Source organism: Musca domestica, unplaced genomic scaffold (assembly GCF_030504385.1).
Source record: "Musca domestica strain aabys unplaced genomic scaffold, Musca_domestica.polishedcontigs.V.1.1 5, whole genome shotgun sequence".
In the NCBI taxonomy this organism is placed as follows: domain Eukaryota; kingdom Metazoa; phylum Arthropoda; class Insecta; order Diptera; family Muscidae; genus Musca; species Musca domestica.
Genome location: NW_026712346.1, coordinates 22,925,005 through 22,946,918, shown reverse-complemented (window position 1 = coordinate 22,946,918; position 21,914 = coordinate 22,925,005). Strand labels below are relative to the sequence as shown.

The following is a 21,914-nucleotide window of genomic DNA, read 5'->3' as shown; positions in this document are numbered from 1 at the left end:
CGAACTCAGCCTACAAGCATGTGCTTCAAATTTAGTGAAAATCGGTTCAGATATAGCTATAGCTCCCATATATATGTTTCATCCGATTTTGGTGTTCCCTAAGTCCCTTACATTCAGATATTAGATTCAACCCAGCAATACATGATTCAAATTTTATCAAGATCGGTTCAGATTTGGATATAGCTCCCTTATATATTTTCGTTCGATTTTAGGTTTCTTGTGCACCAAATGGCTAATTTCAGCCCAAAGTGAGTGAAATTCATTCGAATTCATTCTAGAAGTTAACATTTAAAACTTGCTTACTGGTGTTTAAATCGCAAAGTTTTGGAATATACACTCTACCATAATCATTTACACTCTACCATAGAGCTCAGAAATGCCCAATAAGGTGAGCTACGGGAGCTCTACTAAATATGTATAGTGGTGTAGGGTATCATATAGTCGGCCCCGCCCGACTTTTGAGCTTTCCTTACTGATTTTCATTTCGGAGGGTGCCTGGACCCCTGGCCAAACCTCTGTCTACGTCGGTACTTCTTGAAATATCAATTGTGGTCTTTTAAAAATCCGCATAACTCTGATAACCCTTTAGCTACCAGAGTTTAAAAGACATCACATATCGATATTAGCCTTAGCCTTACAGTACGACTACTATTAAATATTGAAATCCTCGGCTAAAGTAGCAAATGCTCTGCTATTTAGCTCAGCCCACGGCTATTTAGCTCGTTTTTATACCCTACACCACATGGTGGTAAGGGTATTATGTCTTTGTGCATTTGTTTGTAACATGGAAAAGGAAGCGAGATAGACCCATAGTTACTTTTGAGGATCCCCATAGAATCACTTTCTGAGTTAATTTATGCATGTCAGTCCGTCTGTCTGTCCGTCCGTCCGTCTGTCCATGTATTGTGAACAAAATGCAGGTCGCATTTATTGTCCGATTGAGATGAAATCTTGCACAAATCATTTGTTTGGCCCAAGGACGAACCCTATTGAAATTGGAGATAATCGGTAAAAATTAGATATGGCTCCCATATATATCTTCGTCCGATTCGCCTTTTATTGTGCACCAAACGTGTAATATCAGTCCGAATAGTATGGAATTTTGCACATACAACCAAATTAGGCCTGAAAATAAGTATGCCAAATTTGATCAAAATCGGTTCTGATATAGCTATAGCGCCCATATATATGTTTCATCCGATTTGTTATTTTTGTCCTCCGCAGCCGTAATATACACTCTGTAACAACAATATTTGGGGAAATATATTCAATACAGCTAAGAAATACATTTGCCAAATTTTATCGGGATCGGTTCAGATTTGGAGCTATTATGTCAAATTTGGTGAAGATCGGTTAAGATATAGCTATAGCTCCCATATATATTGTCCATCCGATTTCTACTATGTGTTATCTACAGGCGTAATATGCACTGCGTAACAACGATATTTCAGGAAATATATCATATACACCTCAGAAATATATTTGCAAAATTTTTTTCGAGATCGGTATTTTGCACTTTAAATTATAATTATAATCATAGCGTGTATGATTGAATTCTCCCATAAAAACTTTTAATTGTTACGCGGAGCTCTACTAAATTAGCAAAGTGGTGTAGGGTATCATAAAGTCGGCCCCGCCCGACTTTAGGACTTTCTTTACTGGTTATAAGCTAGAAATTTGTTTAGGTCTAGCCAAAAGCTAAAAATTCAGCACACAAAATAAACAATAGCTCTAGCAATAGCTCAATTGAGTGATGCCCGTCCGTCTGTGGATATCACTTATCCTTCCGAATGCAATGATGTAGGTGAAAACATTTTACTCAGATGTGTGTTTGTTCTGCAGGTATTGAAAATGGGTTATATAGGTCCACGTTTTAGTATAGTCCCATATACCTGTGTCCAAAGATTTCAGGTTTTTTGCCTGCATTAGTCACAATTTAAACCCAATTTTCTGTAAATTGACAGCCTATGTTCCCATTATGTAAGAAACATCCTTGCATAGAACTGTCAAAGTAGGTGTAAGTTTTGATATAGTCCCCACATAATTTTACAACTAAATATTAATACAATTTTACTCAGATGTGTGTTTTTTCTGTAGAACTTTAGGTTTTGAAATGGGCTATATATAGGTGTATGTTTTGGTATAGTTCCCATATAACTCTACCGACAAATTCAATGTTTTGGGGTGTTTTTGTCACAATTTTAATCTTTTTTTAATTTACTGTAAATTGACAACATGAGTTCCCAATATTTCTTACATATATCGTTACATTAAACTTTCAATATAGGCCTAAGTCTTGGTATAGTTCCCATATAACTGTATATCCATATATTCGATATTTTAATGATTTGTGTCACACTTTTCACTGGAAATGTTTTAAATTTGCAATTTGATGTTCCAAATGGGTAAAACATTGTATGACAGAAAATTGCACACATAGAAAATTGCATATAATTTGTGAGTACATTACTCCCTGGAAGAGAATTGTCTATATAGGTCCACGATATCATATATCCCCTATATCCTCCCGATATTCGGTATTTTGATGATTTTTCCGACGTTATTCACCGGAATCGTTTCAAATTTCTTACACGTCTTCGTTTTGCCCCCCATATAACGGTTTTCATTTGAGCGGTATTTTCCGACTGATTTTTTTTTTTTTTTTTAAATTTTCAAGTTTCTTCCAAATGGTGAAGGGTATAAATACTTAGCTTCTTTTTTACGTGTTTTTTTTTTTTTTTTTAATTTGCAAATGTCTCTGCTGGTCCTTTAGAAAGGATTAAAGCTACGGTGGCCCTTTAAAAGATCCACCTGCTGTCAAAAATCAAAAGTTACGAAGTTAGTTGAAGCCTCCGTTCGCTTTTTTGGCTTTGATATAATATTGGTCCCAAATAATGTTAACCTCAAATGCCTTGAAATTGATTTCGTTGTTTCGATTAAGCACATTTGGCTCATCGTATAAATATTAAAAATCGATTTAAAACAGTTGAGTAATGACCTTGTGACTCGCGTAAATGCTAATGTCACGGTTTGTTACTGCTCGTTCGTCGTAACCTACCACAACAATTTAAATGGATGAAAAACATTGAAATGTACAATAAAAAAAGAAGTTCGCAAAGGTCAATGTTCCAAAAGTGTTAGTCAATTGTGTTTCTTATACGAACGAACATATTTAAAGCAAAACGAAGTGAGGTTAAATATCATTAAATGATGTGCTTCGATTTAAGAATTTTTATGGCAATCGCCAAAGCACTTTAAAGTGCAACATAAATAACCTTGATTTAAAACATGACAGCAGCAGGAAGACACAGCCAACGAATGCCAAAGAAAATGAGAGAGAGAGAAGGACTCGAAAACATGACTACCAAATGTTGATATAAGAAGAAGCTAAAATAAAATATAATTTAACAGTAAGTTCAACACCCACATTTTTCTGCTTTTGCTGTGTAGTTGGTTTCACGACGGACGAGGAAGAAGATGAAGGAAGAGGTTGTTTAAGACTAACAGTTTATGTAAGCAAAAGTAATCTGCTGTTAGTATTGTTGCTTGTTAACAGAGAACTCTTATTTTTTGGGGGTTATGGGGGAATAAGACATTTTGCATGCACACACAAATTCTAAACAAAACAAACAATAATGACAGCAAAATGTGTGCAGGGAGAGTTTGCTATTGTTTATTTAGTGATTTTCCCCTTGGAGACACCTGTCTACAGTTATATTCGCTGGCTTTGTTGTGGCAGAAAGAGCGAAAACGGGAGAATGACAACTCTTTCTTGGTTTTTAGTTGAAGTAAATACGAAATGTCTATTTTGTTTTGTTTTATTACTTTTTGTTTTGAGCAACAACACACGACGAGTAGGAAGAGAATTTGGGAATCCTTAGGCAAGAGTTGTAAATCTGCAAAACAGCAACAAACACAGCACAGTTAGCTTAAGCTCTCTTGTTGTGTTTCACGAACTTTCGATGAGAGAAAAAGTATAATTTGAATGTGTATGGGTGTGTTTGTGTTGCTTCGTTGTTTTGTGTGAGTGAGGGCCGCTTAATGTTGTTATTGCTGTTTTTATTTTTATTGGGATTTGTTGAGGAAAAACAAACCAAAACAATAAATCAAAACAGAGAGTTGGTGTTTGTGACAGTTGGGCGCGCATGTTTTTTTGGAGAGCATAAAATTGAGTTTTGTCGGAGAGAAATCTCTTTATGATTATTAAAGTAGTTGATGGAAGAAAATTTAAATAATTATTGCAAGTTGTATATTGTTGATTGGAAATGTGTCAATGATTGATGTGTTTTCTCGTGTTTGTCACATGGTCCACTTTGCCCTCAGCAATATATCCACAAGAAGAGTTGTGGTGGTGTTGGTTCTCAGAGTAGGCGCTGTAAAAAGTAGAGCACTATTCATTCGGTTTTTTCTATTACGAATAATAAGAGTGCTGCCAAAGCAAACCGTTTGTTGTGTTCCGTGTTATTTTGTGTTGCGTTGTGCTGCTGGCTAGCCTGGCTGCTTGACTGAGTCTAACCAACAACAGCAAAAGCCATTTATCAATTTAATGTTTTGGTAAATAACACTCATACTCATGTCTGACAGGCCTGGCAAAGGCTCTCTCTCTCTTTCCACACTGAAAAAGAGAGTTAAACCAACAACAAGCGAACGAGGCGACGAACGATGTGTTTTTGTTGCACACTTTTTATTTAGAGGTTTGGGTTGTATACTATTTTGTTGTGTAGTGTTGTATTGTGTTGTGAGCCATCTCGGGCCCTGTTGTTATTGTTATGCTGCTGTTGGGTGCGATGCAGCGGGAAACAACATCACCACCATCACCAGCATTGATGATGCTGCTGCACAACTGCCAAACTATTATGGGCCAACTGCTATGTTGGGCTAGGGAGTGAAAAGTTTGTTGCAAGAAGAGCATATTCTTCCTCTATGCCATCCATGATGCTCGTTGTTGGTTGTATTGACGGCACTGCTGTTGGTTGGGTTGTAGTTATTTTGCGCTCTGTTATAGTTTTACGACTTCTGTTGCCACTACTGCTATGCTGTTGTTGTTATTGTTGTTGGGTGTTGTGTGTTGTGCCCTCCTGTATGTGTTGTGTATGTTCCTGATTTTTGTATACGAAATAACAAGAACACTACAACGATGGACGGCTGGCTGCTTGGCTGGGTATGTTGTGAGGCAGCCAGCCGCTGTGGATGGCAATTGGAATAGTAGTTGTAGTAGTGTAGTAGGAGCATAGCATAGTAAGAGCAGCAGCAAATGTCCGTGTTTGGTGTGAGTATTTATATGTATGTGTTTATTTAGTATTTTATTTTTTGTTATTGTTTTTCGTTATGTGTGTGCGTTATTTTTTTCCGTCTTTGTGGGTTGTCAGCTCTCAACGTTGTCAGTGTCAAAAAGATGTTTTAGTCGTTAACATAACGTTTCAACGTAATCATCATGTCGAAGTGATTATAAGTGTTAATAAAAATAATAATAAATAAATAATAGTTATTTATTAATAAACGAAACAAAAAAATACAAAAAACAATGTGCAACATTTTTTGACAAAATACCTATCTCTATTAATAAAGAAACTGTGTCATCTAAACCGTGTAATGAATAAAAATTGAAATTGATTGCAAAAATTAGCATGTCTTCTTTGAAAAGGTGTCTGTTTACATTGTGTGGAGTGTCTGTCTGCCAGCCAGCCTGCCTGTCCGACTAAAATAAACACACACTGAGAAAAACGTCCAACTAACTTGCAGTTTTTCTGCATTGCAAGCGTGCTTTTCTGGAAGCCATTCTCGTTGCTACAGTCGTGTGAACCCTTGCTACACCAAGTTCCGTGTGTTGAGAAATGTGCATTCGTCGTTAATACCGTCGTCGTCATCTTCGTCGTCGGCGCTGTTGTCTGAAGAAAGATAAAACTTGCGCACTGTTGCAGAGCATGTGGTGGCAAGTCTGAAAGCTTACACTGCTCACCAGTGTTCGGGCAAGGGAGTTGAGAGTATTGCTTCCCCCAAAAACACAGGGTGGGGGTTAACGGTGTGTGTGTGTGTGTGTCGGTACAAATGTTGGTGTTTGTACAATATTGAGTGTATCTTATTGTTGTTGTGTTGTTGTTTTGTTTCGGCAAAAACGGCAAAACATAAAAATAAAAACAATATTGCGTTTAGTCGCTAATGGGACGTGGTAATGGCGACGACAACCTTTACGTATAGTGTTAACGCAAGGACGAGAAAAAAACGTAATATTGCAATGAAAGACGTAATTGTGAACTAATCAAGCAAACGAAGTTGCAAGAACTGAACATTGAAATTCATAATTGAACAAAGAACAATAACTAGTCATCAAAACATTGTAAATTTATTAATGAAAAAAAATTCAAAAATAAAAGTATTTCGAATCCCCAAAATCTCACGTTAATACATATCATTGTAGAAAAAAAATAAAAATTACACCAAATATGATAAATATAAAATCGCCAATCCACTTCTTTAAGATTTAAGAAATAAACTATGGAAGATTAATTGTAACACACCCAAACATTCCATCTCTGTGCCAACTAAACAATCAGTTGTCAACCCTAAAACAAATTTTTAACAGATGACCACTCTGGCATTTGACATTTGATTTATTTGACGCGTGTGTGTGTTGTTTGTTCGAGTGTAGCGACAAATGTTTATGAGTGTTTTTGATTGAAAGCTGATTTTTTGAACGATGACAACAAGAACACAATACAGTCCAACGGTCCCAAAAATAATAAGTTGAAGAAGAGAACAAATAACCCACAGCTCAAGTGACATTGACAGACACAAAAAATGTGAATGTGAATGCGAAGTGGGTGACAGAAATGCATCAAAGAGAAAGAAACTAAATTTGTACGAACAATTTTGCCAAAAATTATAAGAAAGAATTCGTGCCGAGCACCACAGTGATTGTACCTCACATTAAAGAGAAAAAAAGTGAAAGCCCTCCACCTCATACCCCATCTCATCGGCAACACAATTAACAAGTGTCTACTGTCTACATTGTTCTACAAACCTAGCTGACGAGCCGAACATTCAACCCCAACGTCCCACATTTGCTTGTTGCGTGTGGGAGTCCTGTGCGGATGTGTGTTAGTTAAACAGAATTACTAAACCCCTAGAACAAGTGTGTTCTGAGCTTATGTGTGTGTGTATGTTTATTTCTTTGGTGTGCGTTCCTTTTTGTTATCATTATGTTTTGGTTCGTGTAAATGTTGATTCATTGTGCTGATTTTTTTGCTGCAAAGGATTTCCGCGTGCTTGTCGTGTTTATTTGGGTTACTCGCTTACGCTCGTTGACAGAACCCTTTCTCCGATCTTTTTTTTTTGCGTGTGACTGTGGTTAAACACTTTGTTTACGCACTCATAGACCTACAACGTGCACGACCCCAAACCAACGCACGCACATACCATTGAAGCAGATTGTATTGCCCCCTCTAACCCATACACATACAGACAAATAAACAAAACAACCACATTATGATGCTGCACGAGGCTGTTATGTTGGAGATCTATCGTCAGGCATTAAATGCAAGGTGAATATAAAAATGTGTGCTAAATAGTATAATAAATGTAGACATAGATATACATATGTATGTATGTACAAAGCTATGTGAGAATATTAAAATATTTTCTTAAGCAATATTGAATTGTAGCTATATGGGTTATCTACTTGTTGAAGCGATTTTGCATAAATATTTAAAGAGGTCATTTAAATTTTGTAATTGTTATAAAGCTATGTTTCATTCTTTGATGACCTACAAATCATAGGCAGGTGAAATTTATTCCTCAACATGTCTGTGATAATTAATTTTATTTTTATACCCTACAACACTATGTGTTGGGGGTATTATAAGTTTGATTGGGCCAAAAATTATGTAACACCACGAAATATTGGTTTCCCACATAGGAAAGTATATATGGATCATCCTAGCTCGCCGAGCTGAGTCGATCTAGCTATGTATGTCCGTCCGTCCGTCTGTCCGTCTGTCCATGTTAATTTGTAATCACTCTACAGGTCGCAATTATGGCCCGATCTTCACGAAATTTGGAATGGAGGTCGGGGTCGGGCCAGAATAGAACCCTATTTCTTTTGGAGATGATCGCCAAATGTTTAGGGGTTGAAATGGACCAAATACTGAAAAAATGTCGGATTTTGCAGTAGCTATACATGTCGCTATTATAGACCAATCGACGCGGAATTTCGCATGTAGCTAGAGTTTAGGGCGGGGAAGAAGCCTACCAATTTGGGTGGTCATCGGATAATATTTAGCAGGTAAAATAGGCCATATCTTTTTTGTTGAAAAAATTCAAAATTTTTCATTAAACCGCGAATATTTTAAATCCCGGCGAAATCGCAAAGCCATGACAAGGTTCCTTCTGATCTTTACATTGATGTTAAGATCAAAAAAATCGAATATATAGCAAATACATGCGATTTATATGTCTATCAAAGAAGAAATGCTTGAAAGATCTCATATATGTCGAGAACGGCTGAACTGATTTCGACAGTTCTCATTAATTCAGAATAGCCTCTTGGCAGGAAAGGAAAAACGTCTAAAAAACGCATACAAATATCTCTCTAAAGATGAAAATATTGATTTTGATTTGATTTTCTCATATTTTTTCAATTTTGTCATATTTTTGGCATATTTTCATTTTGAATTAAACATTTGGTAATATTTCTACAGCTAACAAAACTAAGTAGTTAAGATATCAGGATATCATATACAGGTCGCATTTATGGCCCGATCCTTACGAAATTTTGCATGGGGATAAAATGAGGGTCAGAATAGAAGCCTACTCTTTTTGGAGATGATCGCCATATATTTAAGGGTTGAAATGGACCAAAAAATTGCAAAATTGTCAGCAGGTCGTAATTATCGCCCGATCCTCACGCACATTTGAATGGGGGTTACCGGAAATTGCAAAAGCCAAGCAGTTTTGGATGGCCATCCAAAATATTCAAAGTGTGAAGGAGTTTGCCAACTTTTGTAGACAAAATACGAAAATGTCCATTCCAGTGACTTTTTGGAGAATTCACAAATTCTTCGTTGAAGAATATAGTCAAATGTCTGTATCTCATATAGATGCGTTTCAGTCAAAAACCAATAATAAATGTTAATCTTTTGCCACTTCTGAGAGATTATAGGTCTTTGGGAAATATTGATTCCAGACCTAGGAATACCATTTAAGTGCAACATCTACCAATAAATTGGAAATGAGCAAATTAGTGCTATTATTCGAAAATTAGAGAACGAAACCTGATGGTTTTCTTTTATTATTTGTCACAATATCTTGTGGAATTCTTTCGAGTATCTTGTCTATATAAACTGTATCGTTTATTAAAGTGTTGTAGGGTATTCAACGGTCGGCCCCGCTCGACTGTAGCCTTTGCTTACTTGTTTTTTTTTATTTTTTGTAAAATAACACAAGTAATGCTCAAAAGCATGTGCAAGTATTTTCAATATTTTCTGCTAGGAATATAAATACGTAATGATCAGTAACAATGGAGTGCTTTTCAAAATGTTAAGAATTTAAAATTCAGAAGCGGATAAATTTTTCCATTCCGCCGACGGGGTTTCGTCTTTCGCTTAATTCTTTTTGAAATAACAATTTCAGACCCTATGCAGAATTTGTATTCCAGATATAAGAAAAACTCTAAGTTTATTTTATTATGCCCGTATCTCTGTTGTGAGTATGCTACCTACTAAGCTCATTTGAAACCATTACAGAAAGTCTTAAACTCAGGCGACTTTATGATACCTTACACCACTTTGCATATTTAGTAGAGTTTCACATAACAAATAAAAGTTTTTATGGGGAATTTGTGAGAATTAAATCATAGCAACTATGATTATAGTTGTAATTTAAAGTCCAAAGGAACACATATATATTAGAGGAATATCCTGCTCTGAAATGATTTGAGTCGAAATTTTTGGCAGAGTAATTTTTGCCTTTTTAATACGGGCTTGTATTACCTACCCATTTTGTGCACAATTAACTTGAAATCGGATAAAAAATATGTAGGAGCTACATACAAATCTGGATCGATCTCGACAAAAATTTAGCAATGGTATTTCTGATCTGTATTTGATATATTTCCTCAAATATTGTTGTTACAGAAGGCATCGGATGAAGAATATGTATGGGAGCTATAGATATATCCGAACCGATTTTCAACAAATTTGACATACTTGTTTCTAGACTCAATTTAGTCTTAAGTGCCAAATTCCATCCCATTTGGGATAATATTACATGTTTGGTGCACAATAAAAGCCAAATCGGACGAAGATATGTATGGGAGTTATATCCAAATCTGGACTGATCTCGACAAAAATCTAGCAAAGGTATTTCTGAGCTGCATTTGACATATTTCCCCAAATATCGTTGTTACAGAGCGCATACTATGGCTGCGGAGAACATAAATAACAAATCAGATGAATAGTATATATGGGAGCTGTAGCTATAGCTGAACCGATTTCGATCAAATTTGGCATACTTATTTACAGGCCTAATTTGGTTGTATGTGCAGAACTCCATAATATTTGGTCTGATACACACGTTTAGTGCACAATAAAAAGCAAATCGGACGAAGGGTTCGTCCCTGGGTTAAACAGATTATTTATGCGAAAAAAGGATCGGGCAATCAATGCGACCTGTACTTAATTAACAAAAATACATGAACAGACGGACATGCATAAATCGACGCAGAATGTGATTCTATGCAGATTATCAAAAGGAACTATGGATCTGTTTCCTTTCCTTTTGCCTGTTAAAAACAAATGCGCAAAAGCCATAAAAGCCTAACCACCTTGTGGTGTAGGGTATAAAAGTCTCAAGTTGTGGTGTACGTGTGTTCTATACCTTACTCAGGTACGGGGTGAATTTGTTTGTAACATGGAGAGATCTGTCATAATCACCTTCCGAATCGATATCTGCATCTAGGTCAGTCCATCTGTCAACAAGATACAGGTCGCAGTTTTGTTCCATTGAACCAAAACTTTGCACAATTCATTAGCTGCACAGTTAGAATAGCTTTTGGCACATAGGAACAGATTAAGCCTCGAAGTAATATTATGAAATATTGTGACGTTCGGTTCAGATATATCTATATCCCTTGCATGTATAATGTTTCATTAGATTTTACATTTAAGTCCCTCAAAGGTGTAATATGCACCCAAGATATCAGAAAGAGCCTAGAACCATATTTGCAACATTTTATCAACACCGTTTCAGATTTAGATAGAGTTTTCATTTCCATGTATAATTCCATTGTAAAAGATATTCTAACTGAGCAAAGTTTTTCTATTTAAGATGGATTTATTTTCAGCTTGAATAAACTCTGACAAGTTTAAACCAAATCCTCCGATTTTATATTTAAGGCTAAAGTCACAATATATAATGATACTTGGTACGATAGGTAACTTGCAGCAGAAAAAATCTCTTCGTCAAATTTTGTGAAAATAAATCTAAAAACATATTTTTCCAGTTTGCAATAGTGGATTATAGATATATGTGTTCTTATTATATTTTCAAGCATGGAAAGGAAGTTATTTTAAATTCGTCACCATAAAATTCTAAGTCAAATTATGTTCTTCTGTCTTTCTGTCTGTTGAAATAACGATACGCATTATTTGACGTAGAGCTTTGAACTTTTACATAATGATTTGTATTGTGTTAAGGTATTAAACATGTGGTATATCGGTTGTACAACCATAGGTATGAATTCGTAAAGAGGAGGAGGACTGTGAGAGCTCATCTGATACTTCCCAGATAAATGGAGATAAATTAATACTCTTAATGTACAAAGTGTACTCCTATCAAAAATCATTCAATTAACTTATGCTAAAGTCACCCACTTTATAAAGAATTTATTGAGTAAAAATCGTACAGTGACATATTTAACTCTTAAATTATACGATGGTGCCAAAAAATGTACACTAACCAAATTGAAGAAATGTTTTTGTAGTCCAGTAACTTTATTGTCCCTGAAAAATTCACTTGCCAGCCAAGAGGAAATTAATTCGTCTAAGAGTCAGATAAAATATCTTAACATATGGATATGTGCAGTGATAAATAACTTTTTCAGCTCGAGGAGATATTACAAACGGTATAACAAAGCCATGATCTAAGTGCAACGTCTCAAGGCGTTTCAATTTTTTGTACCACCAAAAAAAAAACAAACTAGGTGTTTGTTCCATCCCCCATTTTTCATCACACCATAATAAAATGTTTAGAGTAATTAATGTTATCGTGCCAGTTGTATCATGAAAATATATATATTACATTTTCAGACATTTGTTGTTGTTTAAAATCCCGATTTTCTTGCGAGTAAAGAAGGGATACAAGATAGCGTGATTTCTTTATATTTGGCTGGAAAACCACAAGTGGCTCTCGTTAGAGCACTCCAGCGTTCGAAAAGTAAAGAAGCGACTTGATCAAAACCCGCGTCGCACTGGCCGAAAATGGCTCGTGAGCTGAACATATCGCAATATTCTATTTGGTAAATATTGAAAAATGAGCTCGGGGTAAAGCATTGAAATTTCAAAAAGTGCAAGAACTGACACCGCAAGTGAAAAAAACAGACTCTAAAGAGGTAAAGAGTTGCTTCGCTTGGCCGAAAGAGGTGAAGTGCCGAATTTGGTTTTCTCCAATGAGAAAACATTCGTTGTACAGCAGTTTGTAAACAAACAAAATGATCGTGTTTACTTGCTAAAGAGGTGAGCTGAAAATGTGCACCTTCGGTTGGCCGCCAGAACTCAAGCGTCGGCTATGGTGATGGTGTGAGCCGCCAACAGGACTCAGCACCATCGAACTCAAGCAAGCAAGGCTGGCACTAAAAAAATACGAAAGTGTCGGTCTCCGCAAACAATCGGGAATGGACCAATATATATATATATATATATATATATATATATATATATATATATATATATATAAACTGCAACAAAATCAAACGCCATAATTTTTAAATTCTTTTTAAATTTTATTGAATGAAATAAATTAAAGTATTAAAGATTGCATTTTTTAGAAATAACAGGGCTAGCAATCTAAAACAACGGGCAGAAAAAGAGAAAATATTGTTTAGATCTTCAGAGTCGTTCCTTATAGAATACTCCAATTCTATAATTTGGTAAGGTATGATTCCTGGTTTATTGATATTGATACTTAATGCAGTACTTGTACATTTTATATAAAAAGCAAATTACAATTTAGAGTAGCATATTTTGTATGGAGTTTGCTGCTAACAGTGGTGTAGAAAGTTTGTTTTTTTACAATTGTTATAGTGTAGTTGCATTTCGAAATAGGCGGCATAGGATAAAATCTTGTTGAAGAAAAATAAAATTCAGAAAAAATGGCTGAAAAATCTGGAAGAATTAGAACGCGGTCCGTGTAAAAGTGAACTGAACTATACATGAACTTTTAGCTATACATATCCTTTAGTATCTCTCCTGAAATCTGATATATTATTTATTTGTAGAAATTAGATTGACGGAGAATAGCTGTCTTTATCTCGATATAATTAACAAAGTGTAGTTTTATCAGAGTTTGCCAATAAATTACAATTTTATATAGTCTGAAACTTTTTAGCAATTTTATTTATTGTTCACAAATTTATATTTTCTTAATGCAATGTTGAACACAACATTTAAACTTACTCTTGTTCTTACTTTCTATTTCAGTGAACTAGCCAGTCCCCGCTGTCAATCACGTGAATCCAATGCCTCCGCTAGCGGTAATAATGAAGCAAGATGTCCCTCAAACGAATCACATTATTCCGCCAATGACACCCACACGTCGGGTCAGACGCCCACGCCCACAACACCACCAGTGGCTCTACCATTACCAGCCACATTGCCACCGGCCGCAGCTGCAGCCCTTCTACCACCCCAGTCTGCTGCTATGGCAGCATATTTTAATGCAGCTGCTGCAGCAGCAGCGCAACAGAACCACTTGCTATTGACAAATCCTCTGGCGGCAGCGGCAACACTTGTGCAGCAGGCTTCCCAACAGCAGTCGCCACGTTCGCCCCACTCCCAACAGGCTTCAACGCCAACACCATCAGACGTTAACACATCGACGGCAACAACAGGTGATGCCGTTGATGCATCAGCTCTAGATTTTAGCACAAAACGTGGCCGACGGAATTCTGATATTTATGGAAATGCCAGTGATGATGGCGATGCAAGTGGCGGTTGTGACATGGATGGCGATGGTGGTGATGCTGAAAAAAATGATAACGATGCCGATAATACCAACGATAATGAAACGGATGACGTGAATAGTCCATTAGATTTATCGGTGAATAATGGACGCAAACGTCACAACGATGAAACTGAAGAACCTGTTGTGATGCCCCACAAAAAATTAGCTCGCTCAAACGATTACAAATCAATGCCAGCATCCAGCACCTGGGTGCCACCAATTAATCCCTACTTGGCCGCCGTTGCAGCGGCTAGCATGTCACCAAAGACACCGCTCTCTTTGGACTGGAATGCAAAAACGAAAATTTCACCAAATGAAGCAACCAAAGCTCTGGAAAAAATGACTGAAATGACAAGACTTGGCTCTGCAGCCACCGAACCAGATACTCCCACAAGGCATTCAGCGAATTCCGTTAACTCGCACAACAGTTCAGCTGGTACTCCCACCAACGGACGACACAGTGCTTGGCAATCACATTGGCTTAATAAGGGAGCAGATGCTGTCAAAGACGTCTTCAAGTGTGTGTGGTGCAAGCAAAGCTTTGCCACTTTAGCCTCGCTGACAACGCACATGAAGGAAACTCAGCACTGTGGTGTCAATGTTCCTCCTCCTGCGGTTGCATCGGCTGCCAATGCGGCTCATCCAGGCGGCAATCAAGCTGCTCCATCTCCACATCATGCGCGTCACTCAACCACGCAATCCGGTACGTCTCACAGTCCAGCATCATCGGTCGGCAGCAAATCTGATCTAAACATGCTAATCAAAGAAACAATGCCACTGCCACGCAAACTGGTGCGTGGCCAAGATGTGTGGTTGGGCAAAGGAGCCGAACAAACGCGTCAGATATTGAAATGTATGTGGTGTGGACAGAGTTTCCGCTCCTTGGCCGAAATGACAAGTCACATGCAAGAAACACAGCACTACACCAACATAATATCACAGGAGCAAATTATTTCTTGGAAGTCCACCGATGATAAGGGATCACGTGATAATAGCAGTTGTGGTAGCAGCAATCGTGGATGTCCAAGCACCAATTCGGTCAACACAAATCCGGGCAGTGTGACAGCTCCATCTCCCCATTCTCCCGCTACAAGTGGCAATCCCACAGTTGCAGCAGTATTGACATGCAAAGTTTGTGACCAGGCCTTCCCTACATTGAAAGAATTGAGTTCTCATATGGTTAAGAACAATCATTATACAGAGCACATGATGAGAACTAATGCTACGGCTGCTCCTCCGCCGGAAAGTGCGCCGACCATGATACGCAGCCGTAGTCGCCAAGGAAAGGAGAAACGTAAGAAATCGCTACCAGTTCGTAAACTCCTAGAAATGGAGAGGGCTCAACAGGACTTTAAGTCGTCAGGTATGGACCAGGCTCTGACTCCACTAAGAGAATTCAAAGCCACTACAAAACTACAGTGCGAAACTTGTGGCGAGAGTTTTGGCCTGGACATATTTGTTGAACATATCCGACAGTGCATCACTTTGGCAACCGAAAGGGAAATGGCAATGGAGCGATCTATGAAGACTAGAATCAGTAACGATGATGTATCAAAGACTTCGTACATGCAACCACCGTCAATGGCACCGGATTATACCATGAGCAGCCATCAAATGCCCTCTACGGCAACGCGAAGTGAAAGCCGTAAAACTATGGAGGGTAGTGGCTCACCTCTTTCGCATACTCCAGGAGGGGACATTATTTGTCCTTTGCCATCCGACTCAGACAAATCATCCAGTGGAACCTCTGTTTTAAACGCTTTAGAGCAATTGATAGAAAAAAGTTTCGACTCGCGGCCTCGTCATGCAAGTGGCTATGGCGAAGGCTCTGCGACACCTTTGGGCTCAAGCATTCTCAAACGTCTAGGCATTGATGATAATGTTGATTACACCAAACCCCTAATGGATCCCCAAACCATGCAATTTTTACGCTCCTATTCATCGTATGCCCCATCAAGTCGAGATCGCAGTGCCAGTGAGTCCAGTTCCATATCAGAACGTTGCAGCAGTCGTCTAGAATCGTTTACACCAGAGCGCAGTTTTGAACTTTCGCGACAACCAACGCCACGTTTAACCCCTGAAAAGTTCACACCAAACACCAAAGAATCATCATATCCTGTAAAAATCAAATCCGAACCGGTGGACGCGACCGACAGTGAAGAAACTGAAGGAAATGTCGCTGTATCAGAAACACCCAAAACGATTTCAGTCAAGAAAGAGTTTTCCATGCCGGAAGAGTCTGAAGATTTTACCAAAGCTAAAGATCTCACAGAAAGAAGGAGCTCGGTTACTCCTGGTTCCCGTAGTCCTAGTATTAGTGAGAGATCCATAACTCCCAAGTCTGCAGCATCGGTGGGCGATAAAAAACTCATGGTTGGTTTGCCGGAATGCAGTAGTTTAAGTGCTCTATCTTCCATGTTTAACAATCTGAGCAATATACATTCGACGAATGCGAGCACCGCGATAGCTGAAATGAATAATAACAATGCCAACAGAACGACCTCGCCAGCAGTTGCAAACGTCAAAAAACCTAACGCCAATCCTTTGGCTGCTCTTCAGAAACTATGCGACACCAATGATAAGCCCATTGCATCTACACGCAGCTCATCTGCCAGTTTGATGGGACATTTGACTTCGCCCAATTCATCATCGAATAGTGCAAATGTGACAGGTGGTTGTGGTAATGGTGGAGCTGCAGCGTCCACACCGAGTGGCAATAACAGTTCTGGAATGCTTGCTTTTAGCTGGGCCTGTAATGATGCTGTAGTGACAGCGGATTCTATTATAAAATGTTCCTTCTGTGATACACCCTTTAACTCGAAGGGCGCCTATCGTCATCATCTCTCCAAAGTGCATTTTGTTAAGGAAGAATCGGATGTCATAAGCTTGAAATCGCCAAATTCATCGCCCAAGTCGCATACGGCTTCCCCAAAAAGCAGTATTAACTCTTCAAAGAGTCCTGTTTCCCAGCGAGCTGTTCCAACACCACCGTCAGCGGTGATGTCCACATCATCGACAACGCCCACTATTAATCCATACGACGAGAGTCCACAAGCCAAATTTCTAAAATACACCGAGTTGGCTAAACAATTATCAAGTAAGAATGCCTAAGTTAAGATAAAGGAAGAAGGACTTGAATAAAAAACTAAGCTAAAAACTATATTAAATCCGTAAAACCGATTTCAAGTTTTGTTAATAGTTATCGTTTCAAAGAAAATTTCACATTCGAACTATTTAGCTCATAGCTGATGATATGGAAAAAAGAAAATATTGAAAATTGAACATTTTGTATTTGCAGCTAATTTTCTATTCACTCTGCTATTAAATCGTATATTTATTTATGAAATCGCGTTCGATTTGTGAACCGATCTTAGTCGTTCCCTCCTGAAAGGCAACTTGTTCATTCATATAGTTCCTTCGTTTAAATAAGATAGTTAATTTAGCTATAACTTTAGTTTCAAAAGCACGGTCATTTTTGATTGGTTTTCGTACACGTTTAATGTTTAAAAACCTTTAATAGAACAAAATTCAGAAAACTATGAATACACAATCCGCTATTTCCATCCGCCCTTTAAATTCGAAAAAGATTAAATTTAAAAGGGAGCTAATCAGACGGCTTGTTCAGGGAACATTGAACTATTGATCCCAAACTAATCAGATGAGCTGGTTCCGGTGTTTTCCTTCACGTAATTGTTTCTTTGAACGAGTCAATACGGGAACAAGCATTTATTTTTAATCCGACAATCAAGTTCGAAAATTATTACTCTTAAAGTTTTAAAAACGAAGTAATTTTTTCCAGTATTTACTGTACTGTACTGTATACAATGCAGTAATAACCGTGCTTTATATCTTAGAAAAGCAACTCATGCACGAATTTAAATCGACTTTAGTCTACCGCCGAAACAAGGGAGGTGGACGTGAAGATTGCTTCAGACATTTCCTGAACATATCGCATAATTGGTTATTTCGATTTCTAAAAAAATTGTAATACGCGTCCACGTTTTTGTGAAGTACCCCAAATTAATCAGTCCTACCTAATTTTCTATATACCTATAATTTACCTTATTTTCGAACTTGAAACTCCAACTCATGAACGTTCTGATCTGGCCATATCAAAATATTACTATTGGAAGGCGATATTACATAAGGTTGTCCAATAGTCATTTAACTGATAAACATCTTTTATAGGAAAAGAATAGATACCTTAAACTGTAATTTATTTAAAACAAAACGAACACACACGCACACATATCATGAAACACACACATGTGTAGCAGACAAAAAAAAAATGGCAACAAAAATTATTATAAACGATTTACTATTAATTACCACACTTAAGCAACTTGCTTACCTTTGGAAAATCGCTCATAAAGAATACAACAAACAATAACATTCACGCCACATAAACTCAATAGGAATGCTTTCATAGCCTCTCCAAATGCAAACAATTCGCCAACCATCTCTAAACAAATAATGGTAACGTCATGTGTATGAGTTACGCCATCATCCATCCATACATATGGAAAAACAACAACAGAACAACAAAAGAGCCAGCAAACAGGTACCCAAACAAGGTCCACCAGAGCAAAAAAATAAACTAAAACAGAATCAAGCTCCTCCTCACTTACTGCCAACCAACATCATTCGCATTCATTTGGCTGGGGCTAACAAACAACGACAACAACACGAAACTGAAATAGACAGACAATCAAGCAGTCAGACATATGCACACACATACATGTATTGGTTATATTGACGAGCGCCGAAAGTTCGACCACCGATCGACCACACCACACCGTTGTTTGAACTCCCCAAAAGATAACCAAAAAACATGTCTGGGAGACATGGCATAATGCAAGCAAACTCATTCTCCAGCTTTTGCGAGTACTCACACATACATGCTTACTCTCATTAATTGAAATAACTTTTCAATTTTCAACAAAGCCATTGTGCGAATGGTCAGGTGCTCTTTAAGATTTTATTCGGAAAAATATCCGCTGTCATCACAATAGAGCTGAACTTTATTAAGAATAATTCTTGAATTATTTTTTGGAAGGAAGTTAACTGAAAAATTAATAAACATTAAAAAACTAAGAGAAAATTGAGGAAAGCTCTTCACGGATTTTAATGCGCCCGTTATAGGATTTTTTGAAATAATTTAACGACTGTGATACATTCATTGACAAGCCATTTCAAATTAAACCTATTTGTTTTCAAAATTTTGATGTTGATTGGTTAAGTTTTCAAAATGTTGCAAGTTTGAAGACTGAGCTGCATTATAAATGTTTTCAAAGCTTTTGCAAGTATGTTTTCACATAAGAGTGGTACTCTTCAATTTAACTAAAAGAGATAAATTGTGTACATTTTATATCTTTTCTCTTATTGGTATCTATGTTCAACAATAAGAGTTCCTAGTGCACAACTCTTTTTAAAATTATTCTCCTACAAACGGGAGTATGTTCCCCTATTTCCAAAGAAGAAAAGAGAAACATCTTCAGGGGAATTATTTTTAAACTTTTCATAAGACAACATGTTTATAGCAAAAAAGCTCATTCCTTTCCACTATGTTCCTCTTAAAAAGCTTTTATATTTCCCCTTTTGTACTATAGCTATCTCTGTCATAAGGTAACATAAACAATTCTTAACACTGACAGGCATTCATCAATTTGAAAAATAAACCAACAACTGTGCCCCCACTCAAAACAGAACAACAACGATGAGTCCTCATCACGATTTGTATTGTTCTCAATTAAATCATCATTGCGCACACACGTTTAACTCCCACAATCGCAAAAGAAACAAAATGCACTGCAAAAGTTTTCATCCATGCGCATTGTGTGTGATTCTCTCACCGTGCCACTCATATCACTCTCTGAACTATTGGCGAACGAACATCCATCTTGCCATTCATATTTCGTTGCTGTTGTTGTTTCTTGTTTTTGATGAACTGCTGTCCATCATTCGCCGCCGCCGCCTTTGTTCGTTGCACTCGTGTCGGCTGAGTAGTCGTGGCCTCGACCTCCCAGAAAAGGAATATGGAAAATGCTGTTGTGAGGATGAGCCATGTACCAGAAAGAGACACTTGTATATTGTATTGGAAATTGTGCAAAGCAAAATTGTAAACTCATTGTTTGTATGACTCGGTGTGTGTGCCTGTGATTGTTTGACATCTAAAAGAGAGACAGAGAGTGATGAAATGCCAAATCGTGAAAAGAGTTGGCACTCGCAAATACACATATACACCGGCATACAGTAGTTTCAACCCGTTGTTATTTAAAAGCACTAGCAACAACACAAACTGCCTCTGTTGTTGCTACTATACACCCATTTAAAAGAATACAACAGCGACAACTCGAGAGCCAGCACATTTGTGAGCAAATCAAACAAAATTGTTGGCCTCGTAAAAAGGGGTGTGGGTTAAATACAAAATCGTCAGCAAATAACAACAACGACTGCACTTGAATCCCATCCAGTATTATTTATTTTGCTTTAGTCAAACCAGTATTTTTCTGGTCGATTGGTTTGAGCGACGGTAAATGCCAATGTTTTGGCAATCCTTTGCTTAGAGTTGGGAGCCTTAAGATGGTGGAGACCTGTAGGAGAGTTTGTTGTTTCTGCTTCGTTATTTGTTTGTCTACCTAAACACACACACAGAGACACTCACATCTGCTGTGTTTTTCGCCTTTTTCTTCTTGGGTGTGCACGTTAAATGTTTGAATTGTTTGCAGTTGGTGTGATAATTTATGAGCGACAAGTGTAACATTGCTGAGTGATATATTAATTATCACAAGGTAAACGAACGACTAACTGTGGACCGCGGACAAAATTTAAAATAATTAGAGTGAATTAAAAAAAAAATAAGTTTGTAGGTATTTATATTTTTTGTTTTGGAGTTTGCCTTATGCTTTCAATTACTTTCAATTACGTTTTCCTTTACAATAAGAAATGTTTTATTTCTAATGTAAGACTCTTATTGTGATTTTGAATGAATTAATTTGATATCTGTAACACACAATTTAAAATTTGCACATAATTCGAATTGTTTAATTGTAAATCGAATTTTTCCATTTGTAATTTGAAACTTTAGTATTTTTATATAATTATTTTATTTCTATTTTGATTTGTTACATTTGGAATTCAATTGGTTCAATTTATATATATTTATATATTTATATATATAAATTCCAATTAGCATAAAAATTGATAATTGAGTCTATAATTTAAAGAATTTTTTATTTGTAAACTCTGATTATTAAATATGGCGAAGCCTTATAAAGGGTACCACGTAATTGCGGGGCACAACTTGCAAAGACTTAGTTGTAAATATACATCTTGATTTCCTGAGGAATGAAAAATCTCTTTTTTCAATATCGGTCCATGTTTTGATATCTCGTGACGATATTTCCAAATGTTCTAGAATATCGTCCATGCATCGCAAACTCAAATTGTAGGTACTTTGAAAAAAAATTGTTACATAAGATATCTTATTGTGTGGATGTAAAATGGCATACCAATTCGAAAGAAAAATCAGTCAAATTTTAAAAAATAACATCAGTTCCTTGGAATTAAGGCCTATCTGTATAGGCTTAAAACGAAAAAAATTCGGGAAACTTAGATCAGTTCCTATAGAGCAAACCAGGAATAATGTGATGTTAGTAATTGTGAAACGATATTTTCTTAACAAAACTTGAAATATAAAA

General features: G+C 37.1%; 1 protein-coding gene across 1 annotated transcript; it reads left to right on the top strand.

Moving 5' to 3' along the window:
- Nucleotides 1-5,468: 5,468 nt before the first annotated feature.
- LOC101892968 (protein tiptop) lies at nucleotides 5,469-21,075 on the top strand. The gene is made up of 2 exons (XM_011294316.3): nucleotides 5,469-7,541; nucleotides 13,692-21,075. Exons 1-2 carry the CDS (start codon nucleotides 7,486-7,488, stop codon nucleotides 17,323-17,325), a joined length of 3,690 nt encoding a protein of 1,229 aa, XP_011292618.1. The 5' UTR covers nucleotides 5,469-7,485; the 3' UTR covers nucleotides 17,326-21,075.
- Nucleotides 21,076-21,914: the final 839 nt, after the last annotated feature.